Source organism: Phallusia mammillata, chromosome 5 (genome assembly GCF_965637545.1).
Source record: "Phallusia mammillata chromosome 5, kaPhaMamm4.hap1.1, whole genome shotgun sequence".
Lineage (NCBI taxonomy): Eukaryota > Metazoa > Chordata > Ascidiacea > Phlebobranchia > Ascidiidae > Phallusia > Phallusia mammillata.
This window is the reverse complement of record NC_137256.1, coordinates 6,304,746-6,320,324: the sequence shown is the minus strand read 5'-3', so window position 1 is coordinate 6,320,324 and position 15,579 is coordinate 6,304,746. Positions and strand designations below refer to the sequence as shown.

The 15,579-nt window shown below is 38.0% G+C and overlaps 1 protein-coding gene across 4 annotated transcripts; it reads left to right on the top strand.

Moving 5' to 3' along the window:
* Positions 1–2,541: 2,541 nt before the first annotated feature.
* Positions 2,542–12,741, top strand: LOC145230570 (protoporphyrinogen oxidase-like). 4 transcript variants are annotated; one of them, XM_080096016.1, is made up of 9 exons: positions 2,542–2,724; positions 2,876–3,064; positions 3,181–3,296; positions 3,675–3,827; positions 5,283–5,453; positions 6,058–6,313; positions 8,116–8,425; positions 9,974–10,171; positions 11,569–12,741. In XM_080096016.1, exons 2-9 carry the CDS (start codon positions 2,896–2,898, stop codon positions 11,729–11,731), a joined length of 1,536 nt encoding a protein of 511 aa, XP_079952142.1. In that variant the 5' UTR covers positions 2,542–2,724; positions 2,876–2,895; the 3' UTR covers positions 11,732–12,741. The 4 variants fall into 4 exon arrangements, with proteins under 4 accessions (XP_079952142.1, XP_079952144.1, XP_079952143.1 ...); XM_080096018.1 differs by having other exon boundaries at positions 2,675–2,724; positions 8,113–8,425; XM_080096015.1 differs by lacking the exon at positions 2,542–2,724 and having other exon boundaries at positions 2,817–3,064.
* The last annotated feature ends 2,838 nt before the right edge of the window (positions 12,742–15,579 follow it).

The following is a 15,579-nucleotide window of genomic DNA, read 5'->3' as shown; positions in this document are numbered from 1 at the left end:
CAGGGGTCGGCTACCTGTTAAGCACCGCGTGCCAATTTACTTGTTATTTCCATGTGGTAATGTTTTCGCGTGCCAACTTTGTGGATAATAGTGGATTGTGCCAGATGACCTTGGTAGTAGGCATAAAGAAAAATGTTTTGTACCCGTTGGCTGGATTTTACGACAATGTAATGATGAAAAACTCAAACAAGCAGAGTAACTGTTTAAATTAGGACTTCAATATAAACAAGCAAATCGGTTGGCGTGCCAAGAAAAATCACCTCGCGTGCCAACCTTGGCACGCGTGCGAGGGGTTACCGACCTTTGCAATATACAATAATAACCACAAATTACTTTTCGGTATACTTTGTCTGCTGTGAACCATGTTACTACTGTATGGGTGTTGGTTTCGATTGACCACTTTGTCACGGTTTATTGGTTTTGTTGAAAAAAGTTATGCCACTTGTTTTTGGCACTTAAGGTAAGAAACATTAAGGCGTTCACTTACAGTCTAAACCTGTGCTTTTCAACCTGTTGCATCTTACACCACAGGTTGTACCAGGGTGTACATTTTTGTAATACTTTGATGGGGTCTACCTGATACAATCACAAAATATACCTATGACCAGGTATCACAATAGGCAGGTTTCAGTTTTAGAACAAACTGACTGGAGTGTATATAATACATGGCACAACATGCATCTCAAGTGTATGTAGTAGTTACAAAACTCTATTTGTGAAGTCATAATTTGATATTTCTCTTGATAAAACAAACAAACAATCAAACTGCTCAAAAATCTCAAAATCATCTGGCAATATGTCAAGGTCAAAGGGGTAATGCCAGTGGTGGGATTCAGCCGGTTAATTCGCACCGGTTCTATGGAACCGTCTCACAAAATTTTATGAGATCAGCGATCCGGTTACCATTACTAGTTATTGTCAATAGAAATATGACTTTTTGTAACAGAACCGGCTAAAAATATGACTTTTGTTGTGATAGAACCGGCTGACAAAAAATTTGAATCCCATCACCACTGGGTAATGCCTGCAATACCAGAGCACCGCAAGAGGTTTAATTCTGCAGGACTGCATATACATATTGCAACTGTGCCAATTTGCTGGTGCTTTAATAATACTATCGGGATTTTGTTACTGAATTAATAAGAATATATAAATTGGCAACATATTAAATAGCCACCTTTTCTAGTAAAAAAAAACTGTATTTACAGGCTTGGTCTGATAAGAAACTGCAAAATTTGTTGAAAGGCAATGAACGCTACGGCCAGGGCAGTGGTGGGATTCCAATTTTTTGTCATCTGGTTCTATCACAAAAGTCATATTTTTCAGCCAGTTCTGTTACAAAAAAGTCCGTTGACAGTAACCATTAATGCTAACCGGTTCGCTAAACTCATAAAATTTCGTGAGACGGTTCCATAGAACCGATGCGAATCGGCTGAATCCCACCACTGGGTCAATAGGCGATTATTTCGGACAAATTCAAGTTCAACAATAGGACTGCCGTTGTGTTAAAACATAAATACAGGTATAGAGGCAAAAGTGTGGCTATTTTGCATTTAGAAATATTTTTAAAAAGACTGATGAAGACTGAAGACGTACATTTCCCTGTCGAGATTATCGTTGTGAATAAATTCGTATTTTTCTCATTCATTCTTAACATTTTCGTTTGTCTACAAACTTATTTCTACGAAACGTTCCCTATCGAAAGCTGTCTTGAGTAGCCCAGCCTACAAGGAAGACTGCGAAGAATTACGGTCTATCAGCAAAGTTGCAGATTTTTTAGATTCTGCTGCCTTCCGAAAGTAGCATATATCCGTCTATTTCTGTTGTTGAAAGTCGGGGCGTAAGTGTTCTATGTCTGGAGTCAAGGAAAATGTGTTGAGTTGGGATCAATTTGCTTGGTGAAACAAATTGTAACCTAACACCTACAATCCTTTGTCCAAATAAATAAAACGGCGTATACACCATCGATTTAAATTTTAAAACACATTTTCGGAAATTTGAGTATGAACAGCCTTAAATTGGCACAATACTGTATTGACATATATCTGTGTTGGATTTGCATGCAGCCTTTTCACTAATACCCCGTGTTCGCTGTCTTATCGAATAACGTCGGAGATATTTCAATCTCTCAGTCTCAACAAGAGTTAGTAGATAAGAAACGAGATTCAGTTTCATGCCTTTTTCAGTCACAAAATTATTAGGAAAAAATTCTCCAATATTATGCTCGACGAATAGATAATAAAGGTACAACAAACAGATAGAGCCACCTAACTGGTGGGAAAAAGTTCTTTTTAATAAATCCGAAAAAAATACCGTATTTGCTCGATTGTAAGCCGCCCTCGTTTATAAGCCGCCCTCGATTGTAAGCCGCATGTTGAGGTGTTAAAAAAATAATGTAAGCCGCCCTCGATTGTAAGCCGCACGCTGGAATTTTAGATACGATTGTTTCCTAATACATCCTTCTGTAGTTATCTGGTATGACTATTTGCCCATATCTGTTAGTTACGTTAATAACTGTACTCAACAGAACGTATATCGACGTATAATCTGTACATGCATACATGTTTTGAACCCCAAATAATTTAAAATGTTGGAGTGTAGAAATGATTTCGGTATAAAATTAAAATATAAGCCGCCCTCGATTGTAAGCCGCCCTCGAATATAAGCCGCACAAACGACAGCTAAAAAACAATATAAGCCGCGGCTTACAATCGAGCAAATACGGTAAGTCACTGTTTGTATCACAGATGGGGTTCTCCCGCTCTGCGGGTTTTAAATTTTGTGTTTTCTATTTGTTTACAAGTGTTATGTAAAGTACCTCTGTTTTCCTTTTTAGAATGTGTGGGCTATGTTTTATTGTTGTTACTTTTTGCAGTTTTTGTTTACTTCACTGTGATGAAAATTGTAATTTGTGGTGGAGGCATTAGTGGTCTCTCAGCAGCCTATTATGCCAGTCAGTTATTGGCCCGAACATCAACACAAAAATGTAAAATTATTGTTGTTGAAAAGGATAAAAAAGTTGGAGGATGGATGAAAACAAATGTTCAATCAGCGGACAGAAGTGGTAATTAACTGATCATAAATTACATGTAAAAACAAACTTGTTCCAATATTTGGATATTTATATTTGCTTTTCTATGAGTATTTTATTGTTAAGAACTAATTTTGTATTTGTTTCAGTGTATGATGGACCAATTAATGAGTTTGGCCCCAGAAGCGTTCGATTTGCAGGTGTTGTGGGAAACAACACTCTACAACTGGTGTCTGACCTTAAAATGGAGGATGAGGTATTGCCGGTAAGTTATTGCACAATTTGTAACTTAGGGTCAAGTCAATGCAGCTGGTGATGAGATATGTTTCAGCCATATGATGAGCTATTACAAGAGATCACTTTGTTACTCAAACAGTGGTTTTGGGCACCTTTCTGTCGTTAATGCCCAGTTGTGGCATCGAACAGGAGGACGAGGCATGGCTTTTTAACCGGTTACTATCAACAAAATGGAGTGCCATTTGGTGGCTATATTAGCTCTGGCCACCAGCTGCACTGATGAGGTCTTATTGGACGAAACAGTGTGCACTGTATGCAGCTCACAATAGCAACAATACTTGTTAAAACATGTGCAATAAGATGTGTTTTCCATACACAACCTCAAACTCAACAATGTTGTATTTAGGTTACAAATTCACATGTGGCTGCAAAGAAGAGGCTGATTTATGTGAAGAAACAGCTTCATGTATTACCTAATAGTCTTTTGTCAGCATGTACCAAAAAGACTCCATTTTCTGCTCCACTGGCTAGGTTTATTGGTCCTGGTCTTTTCAAGCGGGTATATTTACAAGAAGAGTTTTGTTAGTTTTAATACTTTTTACATCTACCTGTGCATCTAATGTATTCTCTAAAGATGCCGCCTATGTTAATAGTATGATAGCCTCTAGAGCTGGGTTATTCAATTAGTTTTGTCATAGGTTCAAATACAAAAGGTAAAAATCAATGAGGTCTGAACACATCTCTCAATAACGCAAATGCAACATGTCTTAGCCAATTTTGGTTTGTAGGTTGTAACTAATCATGGTCCAACATAAACACATTCATTCAAGCCAAATGTATGCCAGCAAAACAAAAGTTTGTATCAGGCACTAAACATTAATTTACTCTTTGTGAAAGTACATTGGCACAACATACATATTCACATATTATCTAGTTTTGTAGGATCACTTTAGCAATGATTTAAAATGAAGTTTATTATGTCACAGATAAAATTGTCTGTTTTGATAATTGTTTAGTGAAATGGACCATTTTTTCGTCACAGTTGCACAATCTGACCTTACTTAAGACTTTGGAAAGGCTTTTCGGGGTAGCCTAGCTGTCGTAAATCCTCAAAAAATCGCAATGTGGATCCCAGTTTAAAAACTGCTGCTACATTTCAATGATTAAGTAATTACCACATAATTGATAGTGTATGTAGCCATAAAAAAGACCATGAAGGTCCACATCCAATGCCTCAAAGGGCCGGATGTGGACCGCGGTCCGCCATTTGAGTAGCCCTGCTCTAGAGTAACATAAGACTACAGTTTTGGTCAGTGATCTCCAAACTTTTTAATCATCTATAGCAGTGGTCTTCAACCTGTGGGTTGCGACCCCAAGTGGGGTCGCCTAAACTTTTTTGGGGGTCGCTATAAATTCAATTTATTGGCGTTTAAATTTATTAGCAAAAAACGATACGTTTTTGTTCTAGTTCCCAGCCTTTGCTCATGTTTTGCTTTACAACTCGGTAGCTCGTGTCACAAACTAATCATTGTGGTGCAATAATCTATATAAGTTGTCCAACCCATTGTTACGTGATAGAGCCCCATGAATGACATATTGTATCCAAATAATACAGCGGGTACAGGGAAAAATACATAAATTTACTGATTTCTGCAAACTGGTGGGCTTTAACGCGAATTAGCTTGGCCAAATTTAAACAAAACTTTTGGGATCTAACATTGAGCGTAATAATGCACTCTGAATGCTAATGTTTAAAGTCTACTTGAAAATTAATCAGCCATATTTGCATGAAAATAGGAATAATATGGGGTCCCGATCGGAAAAGTATGGGGTCACATGTAAATGCTGATTTAATTTTCTTTTAAATTGGGGTCGCTTTTAAAAAAGGTTGAAGACCACTGATCTATAGCAGGGGTTGGCAACCTTTTAGGCTTTGTTAAATGACCGCAAAAGGATATGGAGTGGTTTACACATCCTAGTTTATCGCATAAACATATATTTTGTGTTGCACAAGGTTCCACCCTCATATGAGTCAATGCATGAAATTGCAAGTGCAAGGTTTGGTGAGGAGGTTGCTGACTACCTGATTGACCCTTTTACCAGAGGTGTATTTGCTGCTGATGCCCGAAAGCTCAGTATGAAAGCAGCATTTCCCCAGATGTGGCCGCGGCTTGGACCACGAAAAGTAAAATATTGCTTTATTATTTTGGCTTCATCAAGTTACATTAAATTTCTTTAGTAGGGAGATTTAAATTGTAATTTAAGTTTTAGATTTTTGATTGTGATACAAGAGGTTTTTGCATTAAATTGCATCAAACATAAATCCACCATAGTAGGATTAAACTTGAAAAAAAAAAATGAGCAGTAGCTTGCACAAGGTATATATTGGACAATAATAATTTAAAGTTTAACTTTTAGAAGGTCTATTGCAGGGGTGGGGAACCTGCGGCCCGCTTCACTTTTTAATGTGGCCCGCGTCACAATTTTGTTAAAGTATACAGAATAGGATCTAAAGAATAAAACTTTGATGTACAGATATTACCTTGAATGACTTCGACATTATCTGTGATTTGTATTCAATATCTCCCCTGTCAACATTATGACGTCAAACTTTCATAAAAATTGCCACACAGTCAACCACTTGCTATTATTGTGACGCAACAGCCACTCGATTGTCTCTCCTTGCAGTAACAATTGATTTGCCATGTGGCGTTAGTTTCACCCCTGGTCTATTGCAACAGTCTACATATAACATAATTGTTATTTAAACTTATGTAATAATCTTGCAGGCTGCCAAGCCAAGGAGGCCATTATTACCAAACAGAGAGATTTTTAACAAAACACTTACGGCCAATCCATTTGTGAAAAAAGCAAAAAGGGAGCGTTGGACTCAGTGGACTATGAAGCAGGGTCTTGCCAATTTTAATGAAGCATTTGCAAAACACTTAGAGGATAGTTTGGGAGTTGAGTTCTTACGAAACTCAGAAATACATCAAATCACCAATCACCCAAATGGAAAGCTTTCTTTACAACTCAAAACACAGGGTAGGCACAACTAAATTTTGTTCATCATGGGTCCCCTTCTTGATTTCACTCTGATTTTTTCTTTTTTCCTTTTTTTTCTTTTTTGTCCATGCACTTTTGGTATGAAATCTTTGGTAGATTTGGTTTAAACTAGAGATGTACCGAATATTCGGTTTGCCGAATTTATTCGGCCGAATCGGCCACTTTTGCAAAGATTCGGTTTCGGCCGAATAATTTGTTGCGATTCGGCCGAAACCGAATCTTTTACGAATACCCATTTAAAGCGTTAAACGTGTCATTTCTGCTTAGTACCAACGGAAATCACGTCTATCATTATATTTTTTAACATACTGACACTTTTCCCACTGCAGACAAAAAAATCAGTATTCATTGTCGGGTTGGCAATCATGTCGGGTTGGCAATCAAAACGATGTTAAACCCCACATAACGAAAATAAGGACGAAACACAACCATTCTGCACTAATTGCCTGGTAGATAAACTTCTGTTTTCATGTCAAACGTGTAGGTTACGACTTTGCGTGACGTCATAAATGATTCGGTTGATTCGGCCGAATTTATTCGGCAAAACCGCCGAATATTCGGTTTCGGCCGAATCGAAATTTTGCCGATTCGGTACATCACTAGTTTAAACTTTCACAGATGGTAGATATGGTCATGTAGATGTGCCATCTGCTTCGTTTGACTCGATAGCCCCATTAGTGGTAAAAAAACTCGATAGCCCCCATTAGTGGTCAAAATTTTAAACCTTGTCCGATTTGGATACAATTTTACATGACTGTTTATTGGGTCATTGTGGTTTCATATTTTATACTTTTGGGTGTTAAACCCCATCAGTTACCCCACCAACCCCCTACAATGGGTGAGTTTTTTTAACGGTGTTAAAATAAATGAGTTTTGGTCAGCTTATACAATTTGTCATTAATAGGTGTCAATTGTTGTGTTTAACCCTGTAGACACAATATTTACCCCTCTAACCTTATAGAGTGTGCTATTTATTTACCCCAACTAGACCCCCGAAATTGTTCATTTTTTTAAACAATGTCTGAATTGAATAAAATTTGGACAGCTTGTATAGTGCGCCGTTTATAGGTGTCGATTGTTGCGTTCAACCCTGTAGCCCTATCATTTACCCCACTAGCCACCTACAATCATGTGCAATTTGCAATTAATGGGAGCTGATTGTTGTGTTTTAACGTATTTTCTTACTATTTCACATTTTTATCTCAGTTAGACAATAAAATAGAAAAACCTTCAAAAATGTATGAATGAGATGAGTTTAAATAGCTGGTACTCCATTTAGCATATTTATTGATGCACTGTAGCGATCACTGTGTTTGACATTACAATAGCAAACTTTCTCATAGTTATCTCTTGAAATGCATTATTTACAACTTTGCATGTGTGGGGGACCCATGAGTTTCTGCTTACAGAAACAACCAAGGTTATAAAAGACAGTGGATGATATGGGACCCAATATAAAATAAGCATAGGGAATATATTAATGTTTTAAAATAGGTTGTAGTGTATATGCAAGGGCAATATGTGCTAAGCCACCCTTCTATTTTAAAAACGTTTTTACAGCAGTCAACATACAGTAAAAGTAAACCTTGGTTAATCTGGGCCAGTTTAAACCAAAAACTTTGTCTGGAATTCGCGAAGATTAACTGATTTCGATTAGTTCAACCTTTACCACAATGCAAATCATATGTACTTCAAGTTTTGTTCGAAATGGAGGCAAAGATCTGGATTAACCAAATCTGTTAAACTGAAGTTTACTGTATTTATTTTTATTAATGAAGCAGGTAATAAGGAAGCACCTTCTGCAATTCACAACGTAGATCATCTTATTTCTGCAATTCCTTCATATGCGTTGAGCAGTATTCTCAGGCGAACCAATGGTGGCCCATCAAAACAGGAATATCCCCTAGTTATGCTGGGACAAATGTTAAACCACATACAGTGGGTGGACGTGGCTGTTGTTAATGTCGAGTATGATGGTCCAGCTAAAGAAAATCTTCCGCAACTGGGTTTTGGGCACTTGGTTCCATCCGTTGAGGATTCAAATGTGTTGGGAATTATTTATGACTCTTGTGCGTTCCCTCAGCATGACAGGTATTTCTTATGGTGTGCTAATACTTTCATTCTATTAACGTTTTTTTCCGTCATGCCAAAATCAATAGGGAAAACCTATTGTGTGTTTGAAGAGACTAAGCTGACAATTAAGCTTAAATGTCCTGTCAGAAACCAAATTTTGTGTGGTGAAGTTTGAAAATAACATTGTAGGATACGATAAAGCTGTCGTGTGCAGCAGACATAGAGCATCGCTGTTAAAATTCGTTTTCTAGCTAGAGGCGCAATCGAGCTTATAAAAAAGTCGGTATAACCACTGACCCCAAAACGGCTGCTGCCCACCCAAAGCTGTGATCATTTCTTGCATGTCTTTGTTAGAGGCTTGTGGCCAGACTTGGACAACTGGAGTTTTTTGGGTTTTTAAAATAAGATTAGAATTAAAATTAGAGCATCTCAGTTTTAACTGGTTAGATTAGAATTATATTTACCATTTTCTCAAAAGCTAGAAATTAAGCTAGAATTAGATTAAAGCCAAACAACCAACTTCATTTCAATGAACTCCGAGATTTGCACGGTTTACACTGTATAATTGGACATGGCTTAAACGCGTTCATACGGACCTGGTGTGGTTGTCCGCTGGCATTTGCAATACTGTTTTTCATAATCTAATGATGGGTTAGTAAACTCTTTACGCACATCCTACTTGTATTTCCTTTTATAACCATATTGGATAATGGGGCAACAGCCCATGGACAAACTGGCGTTTTTGGCAAAACTGTAAATTAGATTAGAATTAGAGCTTACTCGATATTTCTAAAGTGGATAATAATTAGAATTATTGCTCTAATTCGCCAAATTAGTCAACTAGATTTATCTAGTTGTCCAAGTCTGCCTGTGACACATTAATAGCCTGAGTAATGTATAATTTGTGTACAAATGATCCCCTACAACAGTGTGTTTTCCCTGGATCGCGGTACTACATGAAAGCAAAAACTCACTGTACGAAACCCTGAGCCATACAGCGTCGTCCGGTACAGATTCTTTAAATCTGAACTTACGATGCTAAAAACCTTAAAACAAATATTTTGTAAAAAATAATCTATATTCGTTTGGCCGAAGGATTTGTACACTGTGTTTGTGGAATATTTTACGGGGTCAACACATTTCTTTAAAAAAATTGACCAGGAACGGGAACATGTGGCCTATAAGTGACAAGCCGTCGTTTTTTCTCCAAATGCGCTCCCTTATTACTGCTTAATATTAATAATTTTCTCACCTTATCCCCAAACCTAAATGAACAGAACCGATGTGGCCTCCATGTGGTGCGCTGAATTGTTAGGTTGCCTTCATGAAATTCCCCTCCTGATTTTAGGATAGTTTGGTTTTGTCGAACAACCCAATCAACATTTCTGCATCTAGACTGGATAAGCCATCGACCCGACTAACATGTATGATTTGTATGAACCGATGTGGCTTCTATGTGGTGCGCTGAATTGTTAGGTTGCCTTCATGAAAATTCCCCTCCCGATATATAGACTTTTAGAATAGTTTGGTTTTGTCGAACAACCCAATCAACATTTCTGCATCTAGACTGGATAAGCCATCGACCCGCCTAACATGTATGATGGGAGGTTCGTGGTTTCGAAACTTGTTTGGTGATCCACGTCAAGTAACAACTGCCACGTTGGAACAATCAGCATTGGAAAGCATTGCTGAGCAACTCAAAATCACCAAAGACCCTTCGCACTTACAAGTCAACGTTCACAGACAATGTATCCCCACATATCAGTAAGTTTTTGTACGTTTAAATGTTGTTTTGGGGGTACTGAAAATGGTATGCTACATTCGAGGCGTTGTTGGATTAAATTCAAGTGGTAGGATTTATGTTTTGGACTACAGTAGTGGCTCCCAAGCTTTTTCGACATATTACTCCCTTAACAATTCGAAATAAATACTACATAGTAGATGCTGAAACATACAAAATCTTTTAAAATTGGGTATTTTATCAACTTCACTGGTCATATTCCCTGATGTTAAAGGTCTATTTACAAAGCACGTGTAAAAATTTAACTAAATTCCTCCCCTTAAGTTTTAAAATTTCTCCCCTGTTGGGAACCACTGGACGAGAGTACAACTGAACGTTTGAGGAAAAACCCATACAGTCAAAGTTGTATGCTCTACAAATATTTAAATCATTTACACAAATTTAAAACTGTTGTGGTATTGCCAACGGAAAGAAACGATTCGGAATTTTTTTCATGCGTTAATATGGATGAAAACGATTTAAAACATCGTCCGGTGCCTTTCTCATACATTGCGGTGAAACATTTACGTACAACCAATTACAAGCATACTATTACGGTTTAGACACGGCCATGTTTTCAGGCCTCTGGCTTAACGTGTTTCCGGCTGTAAATTAAAGTTCCGCTTATCATGGTTATAAGGGAGTCACTATATACTTTAAAGTGTTCTTAACGTCGTGAAAATCGTTTTATTTATCAATAGAGGTAATAATCAAAATACCTGATGCCTTGAAACTGATAATTTAGTGTCTGCGGTAAAAATACTGGTTAATGCTTTAGGTTTTGCCCACAGGTCTGAAGCTTCAGGGTAACTCGTTTTTTGTCTTAGTAAATGCAGTTTATCTAAGCAGCCTTTCTTTGTTTAAAAGAATACAACGGACAATTTTATTTTGGCACATTATACACGTTGAAATATTATCAGAAAAAAATACAGAGGACACTTTACAAAAATACATAATTTTGGATTTTTTTTTATCTCTAGCACAGTGGTCGGCAACCGCCGGTCCGCGGCCCAGTGCCGGTCCGCGAGGAGTTCTTTACCGGGCCGTATACTTTTCAGGTTAAATGCTTTGAACTATTTGGCCCGTGCATCGGCGGATGATAAACTTATTTTTGTGTTTTTATTTCTAAATATTTATAGTTTTTTGAAGGCCGGTCCGTGATTAAATTTCGAATTCAAAACCGGTCCGCAGTGCAAAAAAGGTTGCCGACCCCTGCTCTAGCAAATGCAATTTAGAAGTTTTTTTCTGATTACAGCGTTTTGTTTAACTTTTTTATGTTTTGAACAAAATAGTTTCCGTTAAAAAAATGTACAAAATAACTAATTGTGAAATAAATACTATATTCAATCCAGTTTTTGGTTCATTTTTATCCCTTTTACAGAGTTGGACACACGGACCTTGTCGAAAACTGCGAAGATTTGATTTCCGAACACAATCTACCCATCTCGCTAGTGGGCGCATCGTACTGGGGAGTCAGCATCAACGATTGTATTTTCAACAGCAGAATAGCAGCCACTAAAATTATTTCTGGGCAAGGCCTGTAAAGAAGTCATTACATAGGCCTGGCTGCAAATCTATGTAAAACAGCAGTTGAAAATCTCACCAGGACAAAGAAATTGCGCATATTCCGAGTGCTACAATGATTTTTTTTCTTGTGTTCAAGAGTGGCAATGAGTTGGTTGTTGCGTCCAACGCCCCACGAGAGGGGACACTCGGTGTCAAGCACCAGCTTTCGTAAATCTTGATAAGTAGGTCCAAAATTCAATGGGCAACAATGAATACATTTTCTATTCTTGATTTACAGCTGGCATATATTGATTATGTTATTGCAATTGCCAGGGTTGTCATCGACATGGACTCCAAAATAAGAACAACCAAAAAATTAAACTTTCATGCGAAATGAAACAAACGTTTCGAACAAATCTTTGCATTTATATGAGCCATGACATATCATATGCCATATATTTTGCCAGAAACAATCTATTTCAGCAACTCCTTGTTTGTAGCAATATTCGTGCATCTCACGACACATTAGGCCTATTAGGTTTACTTTTACCTGTAGCAGGGATTTTGTTTGTCATTTCACTAAGTTTGTTCCTTGTAATTGTTGAAAATAAGGACTCAGGTCAAAAACATTTCTTAGAAGTATAGACAATAAATTTTGCTAAGATATTGCTCTTCAAAATTAGGACATACCCGAGAAATAAGGATAGCAAATATCTCGTACCCGCACATTTTCCCACGTTAAGGTCCTGTATCTTTTCACCCAATCCCGACCCAGCCTTGTGGCTTGCAGTACCACAGACGTATGCGATATAATAATAACTTCGTGGTTTTGATGATTATAGATTTTATTGAACCGTTTCGTTCGATTCGAATGTCTGCAGTGCAAGAAAAGTGACTGCATGGTTGTGGAAGTCAGCCTACTGCAATATCAGTGCAATTTCTCGTTTAAGTGGGTTACTGGATGTCCATTGTTATAACAGAGAACATAGAAATCAAAAAGTGTCTTGATTCTTTCGGTTTACAGGCAATAAAATATTTCAAGCACGTGTACCTACTATAAATATTATTGTATTTAAACAATCGAATTCCGTTGGTCCTTAAGAGTTTTGAACAAGTGAAAACTCTTTTGCTTCAAGGGGAATATCAGAAGCACAACGTTGACTATTTTCTCCTCGGCCAATGGTTCGTCAAAACGATTGATTTGATACAATTGGACAAGAAAATATCAAACAAAAAATGTTCCCACTGTTTTAGTTTTGTATCATAACGTTAGGTTTACTTGAGTGTTGTAAAAATCGTAAAAAGTTGGTTCCGACTCCAATGTAACCTTATTACCTTTGGTTTTGGTGAATATAACTCTTATTATCTGGCAGTTTAGGTCAAGCGTCTTGGGGACTAGGTATATGCGTAGCAAAAGCTAACATGGTTACGTATTGGCATTGTACGCGTGTCTATCTATAATATGATACAAGCCAAATAAACTCGGTTTCCACCTACTACACTGGTGCCTGTTTGTTCAGATGACTCATAAACAACATTCACATATTTACACTGGAAACGCAACCGATAGGAGTGAATAGAATCGAACACGTTGCTTCCCAACCTTGCTTACGTCAGGTTTTGTCACGTGACTAACAAATTTAGACCGGCGAAGATTTGTTTTTCGCAAAACGGCCCAAAGCGAAAAATTTGTCTTAACAACTGCACAATTACGTTAATCGGTGCTAAGCTGTACCGACGTGACTATAATTAACTGTCCCACGCAGCGCCTGTGCTTGTCGATCGCAATATTACATCAGATCTTCGATCAAGTCAACTGAAATTTGAAGGTTATGTAAAATATCCTATACTTGTGGGTTATGTGATCCATGGCCAGTCATAGAGTCGTGTCAAAACTAAAGGCTTGAAGCCAAATCAGAAATTTGGTAATTCACACTCAATTCTAAATTTTTTTGATTCGGGGCACGGTTTCTAACTTCTAAATCTCGTTTCATAAAAACAGAAATAACTCCTAAATCGCCTGGTCCCAGTGACAGGCTTAAACACTTTTTCACAAAAGCATTAACTAGTGTGGACTACCTACACAGTAGCTAAAGGTTTGAAACGATACAGGCATGTGTACCAGTTGGTGTTTGACAAAAAAAATTAAAACAGAACATGATTTGCATAAATACAAAACCGCAGAAAATATTCCATACCTTACTGTGTTGCTTGTTGACAACACAAAAGCATCGTTTTTTTTGCCTATTTCAGTTTCTAAAACACAATTCAAATCTTTTTCCCTAAAAAATCGATGTCAATGAGAACAAAGGCCACCCAGAGAGCGATCACGGTGACTAAACCTCGAAATATAAGCTCGTTCGCTTTAGAGCTCTCTGTGAGCTGAAGGATATTGGGTACACTGGTGTAATTCAACAATCGAGCCCAGTCATTGTGTCACGTGTTATTGTTTATGTGTGACGTCACAGTAGACGGCCGGGTTTGAACGGAAACCAACGTTCGAGGTCACGGTCTTTGCTCGGTCGTACAGCAAGAAAAGAAGTGCAATGGGATTTAATTTAACAAAGGAGTTTGCAGGCAAGGGCAGGTGCAAGATTTGCAGCTTGAAACCACTAATGCTTTGAGGAAATCACATGCACCTGCAAAGAAAATGCAAGCCCTGACGGGATACGGTGTGCCGTTATGTGGTCATGCTGTTTTAAGGCTTTGTTTCAAAACCTCGAGCGAAAGGAAAGGCGGCTTTGTGGCTATAGGGGTTTGCAGTTTACACCTTTTCTATTAATATAACGAGTGAAAGTTAACTGTCTATCAAGGTGCGCTTAGTTAATTGTCTATCAGGGCCAGTTATGCATTTTGCTGCAACTTAATTCTTATTGTTGTTGCGTTTCTGTAATTGGTTTGTATTACATTTGCAATGATCCAAAAACTTGCAAATCTGGTTATGTTGCATAAGTTACGCTGTAAGGTCAAAGCGAAATTAAACTTACCGCGTAATTACCTTTCAGCTCGCCTGTTGCGCCAGCTTTTCTTCTACTCCCGATTTCGTCGTAAAGGCGCAATCCGTGTTATTTATTTTGATGACTTTGCACGCGTGGCAGCATTGCTCTCTGCAGCGGCCTCAGCGATCGCATATTGTACTGGGTCAGGTGTTTCATGCGGTCTATTTTCGCTCTCCGCTTAATCAGGCCGCCGAACGAGTCCTGACAGTTTCTCTGGGCGAATTTGCCGAGTTTGCATGCCCTCGGGACCGACTTGTTGCAATACACGCACTTTTCGTGCTGACGGGGCTGATCCAAGATGAAAATGGAACCATCTCTGCCGTCGCGTAATTTTCCATTTAGACTATTGTAGTCGAACGTTTATATTGCCGCATCATTAAATTTAAGTCAATAGGAAGCAGTTTTTCCTAATTGAATCCAAGCTGCTCTATTGGAAGTATTTTGCTGATGTCACGTTTTTCAGCCATGCGCTTAAAATTTCCCATATTTTTGGCCTATTTTTTAAAACAGTCCATAGCTGTAACCAAATCGCTAAGCACCTTGAAAGACTTTGAAAATAAGGTTTGCCCTAAAGTTTTATCCCTCCCCCTTAAAACACAGCAATTCCCTTTTTTGGGAGATAAAAATTGAAACAACGACAAAACATGATTTTAGGTTGCAGAAAAGTCTGTGTTTTTTTCATTTAGCAGCAAATTACAATATTTGCTCCCTTTGGGCGCCACTAAATTGCCTAATATTGGGTGTATCACTGCAAGCGGCCTTTCAAGAAACAAACAGCATTTTTGGTCAGCGCATATTGCCGTAGCTATAACGGGAAGCCGTGTCGCGACATTGTTGGATACACGAAATATTTGGTTTACGAACAATAGAACCCATTGTATCAGGAG